Source organism: Martes martes (assembly GCF_963455335.1).
Source record: "Martes martes genome assembly, chromosome: 14".
In the NCBI taxonomy this organism is placed as follows: domain Eukaryota; kingdom Metazoa; phylum Chordata; class Mammalia; order Carnivora; family Mustelidae; genus Martes; species Martes martes.
In genome coordinates this window covers 6,057,719-6,075,409 of record NC_137902.1, presented here as the reverse complement: position 1 = coordinate 6,075,409, position 17,691 = coordinate 6,057,719, and the positions used below count along the sequence as shown (strand labels likewise).

Sequence of the window (17,691 nt, the reverse complement as noted above, 5' to 3'; positions counted from 1 at the left end):
CACCCTGTTTCTGGACTTCGTCCCCAACTGACAAGTCCTATCAGGGATGTGTCTCAGCCTAAGTAAGACAATCAACATATGACAGTCTTGATTCCCTTGTTAGTGTTACTGGAAAAGCCCTGCTTCTGGGTTTCCGGCCAAAACGTCATTCTTTTCAGACAGGGGCTCTGGCTAGAGCGCTGTTGTGTCTTCACAAAGCTAATGAATGAAGTGAGCAGCTATAGCACGAGCCACAATTTCCAGCTCCTCGCAATCAATCCGCAAGTCTTAAGCTGATCAATGTAGCCAATCGAACAGTTCCTAGGCCCCGCAATGAACTTGGCTGCACCATCCCGGCCACCTGCCTTTGTCTGTCGCAGTGCATGCCATCACGCCGCTCGAGCCAGCAAACCGGGGCCCCCTGGTCCCCTCACCCGGTGCCAACACCAGGTCCCATGTGGCTCCCCATGTTGTCCCACCTCCCCAAGTCCCCTGGTCTCCCCTCCCTTGGCAGCACTCTTGCTGGGTCGCGCTGGGCCTACTCCACGTCTCTGGGCCCTGGAAGAGTGGCTGGCGCGTGGCAGGTGCTCGAGAAGTCCCGGTCAGGCTGGTGGGCGGTGGGGGCAGGGAGGCTCAGGACAGAGCTCCCCACGCCTGCCTCTTCGTGTGCGTTTAAGGGTACTTTCACGCGGTCATGGTGCCAGCGGACAGAGGCACGGATGCTTCCTTGCTCCAGTGAAGGGCGGGCGACCTCGGATTCCCTGGCTAATGGGGAGCCCCCACACCCGAGTACCACAGTCAGTACCGGAGCGTCCTTGCCAATCCCCTCCAACCCCGATGTGGGGGGAATGGGGGCCAGTGCCCCTGTCCGAGCAGAAGCTAGAATCCCAGGTGAGCACGACACACGCTTCCCACCGGCTCCAGATGTCAACCACGGGGCAGTGAACGTGCCGTGGTCAGGGCGGAGAGGTCAGCGAGGAAAGGGGACGCTGGCCCAGGGCTGCTTTCTTGCCCCCGCCACCTCCCGGAAGGAATGCTCACTAGACAGCAAGACTTTCTGGTCCTTTTTGTACTTGCTGCGGGGCCTGGACCCGAGGGAGGGGTCGCCTGGAGTCTCTGAGAGGGACGCTGAGACCCGACCCTGTTTAAGGAGAAGGACGATCAGGAACTCATGACACTTTCTGCAGATGTGCCCCTGGGGCAGGTCTTTCCTCTCCCCCCATCCCAGCACTGTCCTCACTGCCTGGCCCCACAGAGCAGCATTATGTCTGTTGTCTTTAAAACGTGATGACGCTACCACCAGTCACAGCAGGACGTGAGGACATGGGACGTCCCCTGTAGCAGCACGAGCTGCTGAGTGAACGTCTAAGCGTCGCTGGGCTCAGGTGAGCACCGAGTGTCAGCACAAGTGGGCGCGGGGCCGGCCCTCTGCACCTTTTTGTTTCTTTCCCTTTACAAAAGGCATTGTTCAGACTCGCCTCTTCCCTGCCTGACAGGTGCTCAGAGAGAGCAGCAAGGCGCCCGGAGGCCATGCATCAAGGTCACCCCCGGAGAAAAGCAGTGGGGAGCAAGCGCTGCTGCTAGGAGGGGTTTTATGTAGGGGGAGAGGGACTTGGTCTCAGTCGTAGCTGTGTGGCTTTGGGGAAGTTACTTACCTCCCCCGAGCCCCAGGTCCTTTATTTGTGAAGAAGGAAGAATGATAGTGACTTGGGCGTGAGGCGAGTGTCCGAGGAGATCGTGCAAATGCAGCCGACGCCCAGCTCGGTGACTGCACTGCCCAGCTGCTCCGGGCGCAGAAGCCTTCTTGCTTCCCCCCGGGGCTGCTGGGGCCGCCAACCCAGACTAGGAGGTGACTCTCTAGTAGGCGTTTTAGGAGACATTTGGCCTCGCACCTCTTGGTCCCCCATGCACTAACGCTGGGCTTTACAAAGTCTTTTCATCCCACACCCAAGTTCATACCTGTTTGGCAACCTGCTGTTGAAATGACCTTCGCTAAGCAAAGTGTCACAGGTGAACAAGGGACAGAGTCAGCCACTCAGCCAGAGCGGAGTGAGGACTCTTGGCAAAGGTCAGGATGGGACAGAGCCTGGACATGGGCCTCGGGCTGTGTCAGGCCCTTGTGGGGGTGCACTGGGCTTCCCCCTGGGGGGCGGTTACACCTGCACGCCCACTGACCGCTGGTGAGCCCTCCGTCTTGCTTGGAAAGATCTGCACCTGCTCTCCCACGGTCCCCCCGGTCACTCGGCACCCGCTTCTGGGGACGTGCTGTCCCCGCTCACCTGCTCGCCGGACGGGGCCGCTGTCCGTGCTTCCCCCGAAGCCAAACTTGTCACAGAAGGGAGGCGCCCAGTGGGCCTCGCAGTGGCAGTTCTTGCGGTTGTTACACACCTGTCCAAGCCACGGGGGAGGGGGACACCGAGAAAGAGGAGCAGCATTAGAGCCCGCCCTCCATGTGGGGCGGTGGTAAATCTCTGAGCTCTAAATGCTGCCACACGGAAGCAAAGGTCCTGTGGTCAGAGTTTCCTCAAGCACTGAATACACAGGTGGGACCAGAGCCCAAGGCTGCAAATGTAACAATCTGCCTCTTCACGGCTGTCAGGGCAGTGCTGAAGATTGGGGGGCATCCACTGCCTCCCACCCCTTTTCTTCCATCAACTGCTATGTCCTCGTTTTCTTTTTTTTTTCTGTTTTTATGTGTCATCTTTTTCAATTCAGAATCTCCTCCCCCCGCAGTGAGAAGCCCTCTCCATGGTGAGGCGCGATCCCGCTTCAGGGCTGCGGAATCCGAGCCCTCGGCCATCCCAGGCCCGACAACCTATGGGCACAGCCGTGCCTCCCGCAGACACGAAGTTCGGAAAGGCCGGCGGACCCGCTCCGACGTCTCATGCCTGCACCGCCCTCCCGCCTGGGGAGTTTCCCAGCGGCCCCTCCTTGCCTCCCAGCCCCACGGGCTGGCCACAGCCTACCAAACCCTGGGGTCCCTGTGACAGGAAAGGGGTGCTGAGAAAGCAGGAGGATGGGCTTCACTCTGGGGTAGGGGGCCAGAGCCCCCCAGGGAGGGGCCGGCTCCAGCTCACCTGGTCAGCAAGGGTGACCGACGGAGGCGGCTCCCCTAGCCTGAGCTGCCCGTCAGACCCGCTGTCATTGCTACGGAACTTACGGAGCTCCTGCACGCGCAAGGGGCACAGGAGCTTGGAAACAAGAGGATATTGTTTCTCTGAAAACGGGGGGCATGCCGTGGGGACACTGGATATGGGCAAGTCGCTAAGAAGAGCTTCTGATCCATCCGGAATGGGTCATCTGCGAATGACCCCGCAGGGCTGCTGGGACCAGGAAGGATTCCGCAGTCGGGTTGCTTCTGAGCATCCCAGGTTCTCTTCTGCTTACAGAAGGGAACTGTGCATCACAGGTGACGGGCTTTGCGTGGTTTATCTAAGGAAGTTGGTGCAGACCTACAGTCAGACACCCATCCCAGAGGCCTCAGCCCTGCATCTGACTATTGCTGGATGGGGCCGAACACATACTTCTCTATTTAAGGCAAAAATAAAATGCTTGGAGTAGACGTCTCATTTGTGATGTTTTCCTGCTTTCACTGATTTTTTTGTTGTTGTTGATGATCCAACCATCAAAAGCCCCAATTGGGTGCCTGGGTGGCTCAGTGGGTTAAGCCTCTGCCTTCAGCTCAGGTCAAGATCTCAGGGTCCTGGGATCGAGCCCCGCATCGGGCTCTCTGCTCAGCAGGGAGCTTGCTTCCCTCACAACCCCCTGCCTGACTCTGCCTACTTGTGATCTCTCTCTCTCTCTGATAAATAAATAAAATCTTAAAAAAAAAAAAAAAAGCCCCAATTCCTTAAAATAAGACCGACAGTCCAGACAACCTGTGATAAGTTGGAAGCTATATTCCTATAAAGCTAAACCCCTGTGGCCCTGATGACCGAGTGGCCCAGCCTGTGAAGACACTGAGCGTCTTGCCTCTTAAAGACGCTGCTGCGGACCTACCACCTGCCAAACACCTGCGAGGATTCGGGCCCAGCGCTGCCCACTCTGTTTTGCACGGTCTCCCAATGCAAACCGGAGTCAGGTGCCCTTTTTGCAGCTGGCAGCAGAGAGACTGGCAGCTTTGCTATCCCCTTTGGAGGCACAGCTGGTGAGCCTGGTCTCACTCGGGGAAGGGCTGTGGTCAAGTGACTCGTCACCAAGTCACGGCAACTGTTCCATCACTGTGGGCCTTTCCTCTCCAACATATGGATGGGAGCCCAGGGTCCGCCCCCCAGTATGCCTGCTACCTGGTCACGTGACCTCGGACTGGCCCAACCGCCTCTCGGTCCTGGGCTCCTTCATAATGAGGCTGCACCAGACCATCTCTTAGGGCCATTAGAAAGAAATCTATGATCCAACGAAGACATAAAAGGGTTTTGTTTTATATTGACAGTCAGCTACACTCGCAGTCAACAAACCGGCCAGAGATGGCATTGCAATCTTTCATGGTTACAGCACAATCGCCATTTTATGAAAACCCCATAATTCTATGTTAGAATCATTGGTGAGTGTCTGCGAGTTTTAAAAATAGAATTGGGAGCATGATTTCTGCAGAGAAGGTTTCAGAAGAACAAATGAACCCTTGGCATGGCTAATCAAGATTAATATGATTCCATTGGAAATAATTAAGCCCATCAGAAAAAATAAATTATGTTTTAAACAGTTAGAGTCCTCTTCTCTCCTAAAAAAATTCTCTGAACTAAAGTAACCGCTTTCTTTAGCTGAAATGCATTGTGTAGGATTTCAAGAACACGTGGTCAGTATGTTCTGTCTCCCTTGGTTTAACTGCTTTTGGAAGTGTTTCAGTTCAGACCCACGCTCTGAATCTTGGTCCTTAGGAGGGACGGCTCTGTTCGAAACCTTAAGGCAAAATCCTTTACGCAGGAAGGTGAGTTTTAAAACTACTTTGAAGATGATAAAGTCCCTTTTTAAAAATCACAGGATGCTCATCTGAAAGATGATTACGCTCCATCTGATTTTCTTTGTTAAAAAAAAGTCACATTTCTCCTGCTACGTAAAGGTCAGAGAAAATTAGTGTCTTTAGAAGAAACCAGGGAAGCGACAACTATATTTTTTTTAGAAGTTGCGGATTGCAGAATCCTTTACAAATGAACGATTTGGTGCTTTGCTTGCTAGGGACTGGCTACAGGAAGCCCACTGGGCCGGCTCACCCCTCTTTGGTGACACTGCTTCACACACTCCTGAACGCCGAAGACGCTTGTGTTTTGACAGCGACGATTGAGGCAAATCTGCGGAAGGAGGAAAACACGGTAAACATCTCAGCCCCTTTCCAACCACATGCACCGTATCTGTGATCTCAAAAGGGAAAGCAAAGTTCGGGGAAGATGATTTTCCTTCAGCTCCTCCGGGGGCAGCACAGTGATGCCCTTTCCATCTAACTCTGACCTGGATTTAGCACGTGCTTGCGGACTTGGCACACTTCAGGACTCAGGTCAACGTGGTGCTTCATATGGTTTTGTCGGTTAGGAGATGAGGAGAACTGATTTTTGTTTAGAGCCTGCAACAAAACCTATGAATTGCGGCATCTCCACCCCCACCCCCACCACGGACCCCCCACCTGCTCCCTCCATTGAAAGATAAAGAGAGAAGAAATGTACCAGCCCTCAGCCTGGGACCAGTGCAGACTCAGAGACTCTAAGAATCCAGGTCCAAGGACCTTTTAAAGGAGATACTGATGCATGGGAACGTTTCCAAATTACTGACCCACAAGCACTGTCACTGCCACAAACCATCAAGGGAAAGCTCCGCGGAGGAAAACAGATGGTTCCCTTGTGTTTATCAAGCCTTTGCAGGGGTGGTAGTTTCCTAAACCATACCGGGCTGGTTGCAGGAGTGTAGTCTCATCTTAAAGGTGCCTAACATACTCCAGACTCAAAGGATCAGGCCCTTTATTTCCTCTAAGATGTTACAAATTAGTGGAGGCAGAGGAAGAGAAGTCTAATTTTTAGATTGCAGAAGCATTTCTAATCGAGTAGAACCTCCCTACGGGAAGTTCGCACCAGTGACGCACTTTGAAAATAGTGCCAGTTGCCTAGGACAACTCCCAGGGCTGCTGGGAATCTTGGCCAAGGGGACTGTCACATTCCAGCTGACAAAAGAAACGAAGGTTACAGAGAACGCAGCAGGACCTGGGTCAGAACCCCTGCATATGGGTGCTGTTCTCCCAACCCATGGGCAAAAAGACCAAGGACAGCTTTCAAAGAACCCGTGTTCTGCGGGGACAGAGATGGAAATGCATTTACTCTTGCACATGGAGGAAAAAACTCATCGATAAATCGAGGCCTGGGAATTTCAGCGTTCAGATGCACCCGATTCTGGCTTCTGGCTGTTGAGACTACAGTTTAAAAAATGAGTGTCACTCTAATGTCAAGCCAGAAAAGAAGCTGACGTGTGTGGTTAAGGAGACCCCAGAAATGTACATCATCTTTCACGTACCATCGTCCCATTTCCTTCGGGATGAGGCACTTGTGGCTCAGAGTATATGGCCGCACGGGGCTGAGGGCACAGAATTCTTGCCCTGGGGACTCGGCCAACGAGCTGAATCTATCTTTCTATTTTATGACTTTCTGTTCTGTGACCTCCATGTTCATGAGTGGTTTCATAATCATTTTGAAAGTGGGGGTCCTAAAAAAAGGCAAGTTGATTAATTCTCTTTCCTAAAATGTTTTATTAACTTGCTTTCATTTAGTCTGATGAGAAAGTCTGCTGAGAAAAATCAATGTGGCAGAATGTTAAAAAGAAACCTCAATTTCTTGTTTTGACTTTTCATTTTTGACTTTCTCTCTAAACCCCCAAATATCCCTGTCCGCTTTTCCCCCTGCTCTCCAAAAGACCTCCCTCTGGCTTCAAGCTGATTCTCTCTCTCTTCCCTCTCCTATTCTCTCTTTGGGGGTCTCTGAAAATACTTATGACTTCCCGTTCCGTCCAGGTGAGAACAAGCCGTCACTGTGCCAAAAACCAAGGCCGCATTTCCAAAAACAATATAATAGGCTACTGTGTTTGCTTCCAAAGTAATTTCCTGGCTGGAAACACTCCTGACGCCCAGAGTGTAGAAATGACTTATTAACACTCAAAGACTGAGAAACCGAGCTTGATTTTCCCAAATCTGCATCTCCATGGTTAGGCCAGGATCTAGGATTTATTAACTTTGCCTTCTAGGTGCAAAGAACTGGATTCCAGAGACAAAGTTCTAGGAAGGAGTAGATTTAGGAAAACAAACCGGCCTCCTGAGTCAGTTCTTGGACAGGACGTTTCTCCGCAGGCCTCTCCCAGACCTACGTGTATGACGCGGGTGAACATTTGGGTCTTACTTTTCCATCTGCACACTTGGTGCCGGCAAGCACAAGTCCGGGGTCCGGGAGGTCGTCGCCCAAGTACACATGGGTCCCGCGGCACAGAATCCGACCTCCTTCCTGCAGGGGGATGTTGGTTTCTATGGAGACGGCATTGGTACCGATGACGGGCCGGCTGGCGCCTCCTTGACACTGGATTTTTCCGCATTTAGCATCTCTGCAAGGGCGAGAACAAACAGCCCCCGAAGAGGGCAAGTCTGCAACCAACCGGCTCTGAGCCACGTGGGACGTTCAAAGCGATGACGTGCTCGGGCTGCGGGTTCCGTACCTCGTCTCGCATTTGGCAAAGGAACTCTTGGAGTCTTTGCCACAGTTGCCGTACGGGTCACCTGCAGAGTTGACTCTCTCAAAGCAGATCCCGGGGGCAGGTTTAGCACCTGAAACAGAAGCCAAGCAGCACTTGCACCTCCTGCAAGGGTTTCTAATATTTGTCGCTGACCGCCGCTGGGATTTCGGGTTAAGGGGAGAGGGGTTTGGTGTGCAGAGAAATCACGCCTGCACCTTGGCTGACTCCTGAGATGAGCAGGCCGGGGCAGTCTACCACCCTCGCCCGGCGTTGCTCACGGTAAAGCCTGCATTTCCTAGCTCACTCTTCTCTAGGGCGGCTCTCCGGGCCCAGGGCGCGCAGCCTTTCAGGAGATGTGGCCTGGTTATGGGACCAGACCTGACCCAGCGCAGAAAGAAGGGGGCTAGCTGGCCTCAGGCACAAGGGAGCGTGTTCTCTTTAATGGCATCTCCTACAATTCTGGTGAGAAAACACTCACTAGAGCGGGCTCAAGGGAATAACGATGACTACGGGGGGATGCAGGGAGAGAGGGAGGGAGCAAACAAGCAACACAGAGATCTTACGCAACATTTTCAGTCCTATAAAGCTCCCTCCGAGAGCAAGCCCTAGCTTCAGTTAGGGCCCATGTTAGCAAGGCAGAGAGTGCTCTCAGAGGTCAGGGAGGGACACCCCCCCCACCCCCCAGTCATTTTGCATGGAATGACAGTGCCCAACAGAGAGGCATGTGGGAGCCAGGGAGCGCAGGACATGGGCATTCCTAGCGCATCTTTTGGCCAGGGAAAGAGTGACCTTGTGCTTTGGAATTCACACGGCAAGCTTTGGAGGGTTCTTAGATCCTAGGCATAGGGACACCTGTTGAAGACAACGTGAGAAATTCAGGAAAATGGTCCATACTCTTCAGAATAAACTGCGCCTTGTGGTGTGGGCTTGACCCACCTTCTTTCCTATACTGGTGTCCAGGTGGGTGCTCTTTCCGGTAACCCTTCCAACCGCCAGGATGCCCGCTTCCCAGAACTCACTCTATCCCTCGCCTTTCTCTGCACCCAACTCTGGGGAAGCTCCCTACACTTCCCAAGGTGACAACTGACTTATCTAAGATACCAGTCTAACGATGGGCAAGGGAACAGAAGACGTTCTTATTTCTAAAAATTTCTTTAACCTGTACCTGACTCCTCTTCATCAGGCAGGAGCAGACATGATCCCCAACTCATTTAAAAAAACAACAACAGACAAATCAAACCAAACAAAACCCTTGCAACAGTTGAGATGGGCTGTGGGTTCAGCCTTTGGCCTCTGCGGTGAGGTACCGGAGTCCCGAACCTCTCACTTGCCCATTCTCTGTTTTTTTAAAAACCATGTTGAGACACCTCTCCAACTCATTTTTAAGGGCATGACGGCAAACTGGACACAGTTCTCTGTCATGGGAAAAGGCCGGGTCTCTGGCTTGGAAGCATCACAGTCCTTTCCTGGCACCCCAGGTTCCCATTTCCGCTCGCAGCGTGGTTACACCACTGACCTGCTCAGCTTCTGCCTACTACGGGTCCATTTCTTCCACGTCCTCCCTCCTTATTCTTGTTCCTCTACCCACTGCAGGTGGGAAGATGGGGAGGGCGTGTCTCAGTGTCGAGCCTGTGTTCCGTTTGATGGTACTTTGATCAAAATACCTGGATCTTATTGATCAGTTTCAGAAAAACTGGCATCTAAAATATATCAACAACTCAATGGTTGTTTGTGTAGTCGCATGGACTCAATGTACTTGTTACTTGCCTGTCTGGTTTTCTCTTTCTCTGTTTCCTTCTTTTCTTTTTCCTATTCTTTCCTTCCTTCTGTCCATCCCTCCATCCATCCATCCATCCTCCATCATATTGCAGACTTCATTCACACACACAATTATCTGGCCCTTACTATCTGCCAGGCCCTGGGGGTGTAGGGGTTGACCACTGTGGACAAAGCCTCCTGCTTGCTCTCAAGTTGCAAGGAAAAAAGCACAAGCAAATGAGTATCTTCCTCTCAAGTCCCGGGGTGGGGAGTGTTATGAAGGAATCAACCAAGTCGGAGGGCCCAGAGGGCTGTTGTGTTAAGCAGGCTCGTCAGGAAAGAACTCTTAGAGGAGGGACAGGGAGCTGAATTCCACACCTCAATCCTACCAGGGATCCTAAGAGGCAGGTCTCATTATCCCGTTTTATGGACAAGAAAACTAGAACCCACAGGGTTAAATGTGTGGCTTAAAGCCAGGCAGCCGGGCTGCCGGTGGGTGGAGCTCAGCCTGTCCTCTCTGGTGCTCTGAGGTGTATCAAGGCCCCACCTGGGCTAGGTCCTGCAGGGGCCTTGGGGACAGAGAGCAGAAGACCCGACCTGCATCCGCCCCCATTGGTGAGTGGAGAGCCAGGCTGGTACACATGGGTAGACAGGGCAAGAGCTGTGACGGATATTCTCATGCTGCCCAAGCGATCCCAGACTTAGGCGGATGTGAGATAGGGAGCTCCTTCTGCGAGCTGTAAGGCCAATGGAAAAGGCTTTAGTCCTTCTTTCCCTGCCAGGATAAAGGAGTGCAGCAGGTCCTGGCGGATGCTGAGCTCTGGAACTGGGGAGGTGGAGTTGGTATCGCTCTGCTACTGACGCTGGGTCGATGCTTCATAGGGTCTGTCGTGCTTGCTCTTACCAAGTAATTTATCCACTGGGAAATGTGGCCACTTTAAAAAAAAAAAAAAAAAAAAAAACAACCTTGCTGCTATTTGAATGTGTTCATTGATTAATTTGTTTTCCTGATAGGGAAAAAAGAGATAAAAGAGATTTTATACGTGTGTGCGTGCATGTGTGTGTGTAGAGATTTCCAAGCTGTTTCAGACACACGAGCTTGTGAACAGCTAGAAGGTAGGATTGGAGGAGGCCTGGGCTGGGGTGTGCAGAAAGTAAGATGAAGAGGGAAAGAGACCGGTTGCCACCACGATTTAAAACAAAGAGGCACATTTTATGTAGGAATGCCACAGAAAGTGGCTAAAACAGGAAACCAAGCAAGGGGGTACAAATAGTATTTAAGCAAGAATAAAACATTTAGAAGAGAAAAACAATGCTAGGTCACTGCTTGGGAACCTGGACCTGGAAATTTGACAAAACTGGGTCTTCTAGGGCAGGGGACCTTGGGATTCTAATGCCCCAAATGTCAGTGGGCTGCATGGCCTAGAAAACCAGGTGTGTGTGTAAATCCCTAGGGGCCATAGAACAGCATTAGTGTTTTCTGATAACTGTGAATTGCTGTGCATGCCCCAGTAGAAGGTCACAACACACTTAAAGAGAGTTGCCATTTTCCCACAGAGAAATGGCTCAGAAATGTTGGTGGCAAATTTGAATATGTGAATTTTTAGCAGCATGGATGACAGAGTCCAAAGTATTACAACATACTGTCCATTAACTTGGTGAAAAATATTGAAAAGTCCCATTTTAATAAAGAAATATTACTTTTTCTTTTACTCTCCCATATCATGAAACAAATTACTCAACATCTTTACATTTCTCTTTGGTCTCAAGGTCTTTGGTCAACTGATCTTTAACAAAGGTGCCAAGAAAGCCCAATGGGGAAGAATAATCTCTTTAACAAATGGTGCTGGGAAAACTGGATATCTATATGCAAAAGAATAAACCAGACCCTTATCTTCTACTGCTGCAAAAATGAAGTAAAAAATGGAGTAATGACTTAAATGTAAGACTTTAAACTTATAGTTTCAAGAAAATATAGGAGAAAAGCTCCTCGACATTGGTCTTGGCAAAGATTTCTTGGACATGACACAAAAAGCACAGGCAACAAAAGCAAAGATAGACAAATGGGAATACATTGAATGAAGAAGCTTCCTTACAGTAAAGGAAAAATAATCAAGGAAATGGAAGGCAGCCTACAGAAATGTTTGCAAACCATCTATTTGACAAGGGGGTAATACACAAAATACATAGGGAACTCCTAGAACTCAATAGCAAAAAAAAAAAAAAAAAAAGTCCCAAATAACCAGATTAAAGAATGGGCAAAGGGACTGAATAGACATGTCTTCCAAGAAGACATAAAAGGGCCAACAGTTATACAAAAAGACGCTCAGCATCTCTGACGATCAGGGAGATGCAAATCAAAAGCACAATGAGACATCACTTCATATCAGTCTGAATGGCTAGTATAAAAAAAAGCAAAAGATAACAAGTATTGGCAAGGATGTTGAGAAAAGGAAGCACTTGTACCCTTGTACCGTACATTGTGGGGATGCAAACTGAGACGGCCTTTGCAGAAAACATTATGGAAATCCATCAAAAAATTAAAAAAATAGAACTACCATATCACCAGTGGTCCTACTTCTAGGTATATATCCGAAGGAGCTGAAATCAGGATATGGAAGAGATATCTTAACTCCCATGTTCACTACAACTTTATTCACAATGCCCGAGACATGGAACCAAACTGTGTCCACTGATGGACAAATGGATAAAGAAAACGTAGTAGGCACACAGAGCGGAAGACGACTCAGCCTTAAAAAGGAAATCCTGCTGTTTGAGACAACGTGGATAAGCCTGGATGACATTACCCTAAGAGAAGTCAGTCAGATACAGAAAGACAAATACTGCACCATCTCCCTTATATGTGGAATCTGAAAAAGTTGAACTGATAAAAGCAGAGAGTAGAACGGTGGTTGCCAGGAGCTGGCGGAAGGGAGGTGCTTGGGGGAGGCATTAGTCAAAGAGTGCGAAGTTTCAGTTACGCGAAGCAAGTCCTAGAAATCTACCATACAACAGAGTCTACAGTTAATAATACTCTTATGCTATGCTTAAAATTTTGCCAAGATGGTAGATCCTATGTTAAGTGTTATCTCTCTCTCTCTCTCTCTCTCTCTCTCACTCACACACACACACATGAAGACGGTAGGAAGAAACTTTTGGACATGATGAATATGTTTCTGGCATCGGCCATGGTGAGGGTTTCTTGGATAAGTATGTATTTCCAAACTCATCAAGGTGTATGTATTAAATACCTACAGCTTCTTGTATGTCAGTCCAGTTGAGTAAAGTTGTTAAAAACAAGTCTATTTCCACAGCACATCCTTTGTACTTCTAGCTCATTAGAACGCTGACCTTTTTACTCTGTTGTGATGCTGTCACTGGAAATCTTATTTTTAGGTACAACTACGCACTCTGACAACAGGGAGTCTTCTGATTTTGCTTTTTTCTATCCGCTCAGCAGGTGTATGTTCATGATCTCCATAGCCTAATCATTCGTCCTGTTGCTTGCCAAAGTGATCTTTTAAAAGCTTTTTTACCAGAATGAAAAAAGAGTGGAGGCATGAAGTCACACCCTAGGCATAATTAAACAGGTGATAACAGGTCCTTGTCTTTTCTTAAACCCAGTTTTGTCAGTCAGCCTCCATGAACTTCCTAAAAAGCACGGACAGACATTCATGAGGCACACTGTGCCTTTCTGACTGGGCTGTGAGAATCAAAAGATGTGGTTGAGGGATTAAGAGGTCAGTAATAAACCATCCTTTCTGATGCATAGATTTTTGGGGGTTTCCATGCTTTGTATCTGGGCCTGTATGGGATCTAAGGAAAACAATGAACGTTGATCATGCTTCAGGTGCTTTTGGAAGGCTCCCCGCCCCCACTTTGGTCTCTATAACCAGCCGGGCTGCAGAGTTCGAAGAGCGAGGGTCTGGGACTGAGAATAACAGTCTCCCAACCCACCGCACTCTGGCTGGACCCCTCCTAGGACAGCCCGTGCAGTGGGAGAGGCTCCTGGCAGAGGGCCCTGTGCTATAGGCCATAGACTGGGTCCATGATGGATACGTGCCCAGGGCGAGGTAAATTCACATCTCCCTCTGAGCCCGACTGCTGGAGCCGGTTGGCTGAGGGTCCTGGGCCACTGTGTTGCCTGACATTGCTGACTGCATCCCTCAGGGCCATCTTCCATCACTCCCACCCCATGAGGCTGGGGTCCACCATCCTTCTCTCGTCCATGTCATAGGGGCTGTCCCCTCCTTGTATTTATCACACTGGCTTCACTCTCTCTCTCTCTCTCACTCTCTCTTTTTAATCTTGTGATGTCCCAAGTCTCCGGCCTCACTGTCAAAACCCAGTGGACAGGGGTGGTCCCTCAGGCCTGCACAGAGCAGATGTGTGCCAAGAATGAATGAGTGACGAGCCACAGGGCAGAGAGTTTGGGGAAAGCACGTTCTGCCTCAGCTGCCCTCCCCAGAGGAAGCCAACTGCAATTTCTGTAGAACAAAGCATCTTGGGTGGGTGAATCCTGTCCCCTGGCTTTCTCATGGCTCTGGATTTTCACTTACACATTTACATCAAAGGAAGTATTACCACGCTGTCCCGTGAGGAAAGAAGGTAGAAGGTCATCAGGGGACAGGTTTTACAAATATAGGCAAAGGAAGAAACCGTATGGGCAAGACAACCCGAAAGACAGCTCGGCGCTGACCTTGGGAGCAGAAACAGCCCTTGCATTCCAAGGACACATCATTAAGGAAGGAGGACACAAGCCCCCAGAGACAAGTCCTGAGCACCTCGGCTCAGGCCAGTTCCAAGAGCGGAGCAGGGCCCAGCCCAGTGTTTCATGGGGCTCGCTCTCTCTTAGAGACAGAATGGTCGATAATTGCAGAAGCGTAAATGACTTCTCCCCACTGGGAAGAGGTTAGGAACGCACAGAGACTGGGGTGCACAGTTGCCACACTTAAAAGTGTCTGTCTTCACGTTTTCACGAAGAGACTTCACGTCCGTCTCTTGGAAAAAATGACAACGGTGTTCTCATCGCTACCATAGCGCATCAATTTACAGCCTTTGAATTCTTAATAACAGAACACTAGATGTTTTGCCATTATCCAGAGATAAAATTTAGCCTTTCAGAGGGAATTTTGACATCACCCTGTATTTTACAATTACACAGAAAGTGAAGGATTTTAATTACCAGTTTTATCTTCAGAGGGATAAAACTTATATTTGTAATTGTAGTTTGCAAGTTCCAATGTCATTATGTCTTTTGAAACAGAGATGATGACATCTTGCATTAAGCTCACAATTACTTGATCTAATCTTTTCCTTAAAATGACTATTATGCAAATGCACTTCTCGCGTTTGGGCGCATGGGCTCCTCCCTCTCTGTCACTAACTGTCCCGCCCCCGCTTCTCATACCCGCAGACAAGCCCCTCTTTGGCACAACTGAAGGCTGTCCCATTGTTGTGCTGCTCGCTTTCTCTACTCCAAACTGACCTTTGCAGTCAATGGAAAATGAAGCCCAAACGAACAAGTTTTATCACTTCCTTCTCATGCTGCGGGAAGAAGGGGAGACTTTCCTGCCTCTAGACAATAGGGCTCTTGGCAAAAGTCTCTTCTCTTCCCATCGCTCGTCACCAGAGTTGTGGCTGATTAGTAAATGTACCGCCCCAGGTGTATCATAATAACACAAACTCATTTAAACCAGCCTTGCAGATAAACACTGAATATTTACCAGGCCATAAAAACTGTCTGGCCAGCTCGCACTGCATAAATCAGGCGACACTATTTTCTGGTGAGTGATAAAACAGATAAAACTAACATATTTCAGGACTTCCCTGATGCAAATTGTTTGTGGCTCTAGACATGTTATCCGTAAGATTAATTTCCAAGTAACGCTTTCAGTAACCATGGTTCAGATAAACAACGTTGGCAAAAGTAAATTTTCTGCCTGAAGAAAAATATCCAGCTGTATTTCAGAAGGAATAAAGGTCATGTCACATGGACAGAAAATCTTTGTGGCTATTAAAACCAAACTGGACTAAGGGGGGGTTAGCACAGGCCACAGTTTGAACTACAGATAACAGTTCTGTGCCTGACATCAACCCACAAGGCCTTGATAAACAACATTTGTGGAAGAAGAATCAGGGGGCCAGCGGTGGGGAGGGGAAGAATTTAAACCCCTCGCCAACAAGAACATTATCAACACTACTTAGGAAAAGAAACAAATGAACGAAAACCCCAAAAGGTATTCTAAACGGGTATTACGTTGCTAGCAAAGAGTTGGTTGCAGGCATATGTTTTGAATTTTCTATCATTCTATTTGTAGAAAGATTTGGAAGCAGGATTAGTTTATTGAAATCCAACGCCGGATTGAGAAAAGTCCATCGCAGAAGGGAATAAGTGAGCTGGAATGCAAAGCCTTGTCCGGCCAGCGTTCCGACAGCCAGGCCTGGAGACGGGTGGACATCCTGAGCGTAACTGGACGTTTCCGGATGACTCGACAGTTCGGTCCAGTCACTGGGGTGCACGTGGCACCGGCCAGCAAGCAGGAGCCCGGTGACCCTGGAGCTCTGAGTCATCGGGCCTCGGAGGGGAACGAAAATGGCCCTCCGGCAAATGTGGTCCAGAGCCCAGAGCATTTGCTAACCGTGGGGGAAATGAAATATGGCAAATGTGTTCCTGACGAGAAGTTCTCCCTCTCTGCACCATGGGGAGCTAATTTAAACCAAGCACCGTAACGCAGTGTTAGAAGGCCCTCAGCCCCGTGCATCTCGCTGGCTGGGGGCCTGGCCGCGGAAGTCACCCCCGCCCCTGGGATCGCGAGGGTCGCATCCCGACTCTCCTCCAGGTCCAAGCGAGAGCGCAGAGGGACCCTGGGAAGTCTGTTCCTCTGGCAGAATCAGGTTCTCGAGTCAGCAGCATCTGCTAAGAGCTGGACACCGAGGAATATGTGATAAATGAGAGAACGGGGTGAGAAGCGAGGCTCTCTGCTCTCCAGGTCGCAATCCAAGCTCTGGACAAGCCCAACTGCCTGCAGTTCCCTGGAATGCCCCCCCGCCCCCCGGTGTTTCTGGGCACCTTGACCCCTGCGGTTCCGCGTGCAGGAAGTACCCTTCCCCTCCCACCCCTGCAAACGGTGTCTCCAGGGCCACCTCGTCTAGGATGCCCCACTCCATGCCCCGCCACTTCCCAGCACTCACTCCGGCCCCAGGACACTGGCTCACTGGTCCGTGAGTTTCCTGTGGGCTCAGAGCCTCCTTCTAGAGGTCAGACTTCCGAGGCGCCACATACCGAGCACGCGACTGTGCGTGACACAGCACACACGAGAGGTCACGGGCTGTGTTCGAGGACAACAGGATACCCGTGGGCTAGCCCGACGGCAATCCCCAGTTTACAGCTGAGGCCCGAGGTCGAGTAGTCTGTTGAAGGTCCCCTCGTTAGCCAGTGGTCTGTTCAACGCCCGTGGTAGACAGAAAAACGGCCCCGAAGAGTCCCACGTCCTAATCCTCAGAATCTGTGAGTATGTCCCCTCACACGGCAAAAGAGACTTTGATGAAGTTAACGATTTGGGGAGGGGCGTTTCTCCTGAAATGTCTGGATCAGAGCAACACGTTCATGGGGCCCGTCTGAGAGGGGGACGGAGGGTCCGACGCGGAGAAGAAGATGGGGCGGCGGAAGGAAAAGCCGGAGAGAGACCGAGGTCGGCAGATGCGTGCTGCTGGCCTTGAAGTTGGAGGGACGCCGTGAGCCCGGGAGAGCAGGGGCCTCGGGAACCCGCAAGAGGCAGAGAAGCGTCCTCTGCCCCCGAGCCTGCGAGAGTAACGCTGCGTCACCAACACCATCATGTGAGGACTTCCAAGCCACAGAGCTGGAAGACGACAGATCCGTGCTGGTGTATGCCACCGCGTTTGTGACGATTCGTTCCAGCAGCCGCGGGAAGCTCGTTCTGTGCCCCTGAACTAGACAATGGGCAGCTACAGGACACGGAAGGAAAGAGCACACTGTGCTCCCAGAGGAGGCGGTCAAAGGCCCTTTGAGGACTGTGGGGGCTGCGGCTGGTTCTGGCCCTCCCGAGGAAGTGTGTTGGCGATCTGAAGGACCGAGAAAGGATTGGCTGAAGTACGGCGAACCTGGGAAGTCATGGGGCTGAGGTAGGACCCCAAGCTTGTCACTTCCGGGAACTCCGAGCACCCCTGATGCCAGGGAGGCTTAGTCTATGTGCCGTGACCCTCTCAGTCCTCGGGGGAGGCCGGGGAGAGAAG

General features: G+C 50.6%; 1 protein-coding gene across 1 annotated transcript in view; it reads right to left on the bottom strand.

The window, feature by feature from the left end:
• Positions 1-17,691, bottom strand: part of ADAM12 (ADAM metallopeptidase domain 12) — a gene marked incomplete at its 3' end in the record, with an annotated part of 325,053 nt that overhangs the window by 24,234 nt on the left and 283,128 nt on the right. Inside the window, 4 exon segments of the mRNA XM_080822952.1 lie at positions 2,259-2,367; positions 5,190-5,267; positions 7,350-7,548; positions 7,660-7,768. Of these exon segments, the coding sequence (XP_080679078.1) occupies positions 2,259-2,367; positions 5,190-5,267; positions 7,350-7,548; positions 7,660-7,768 (495 nt within the window).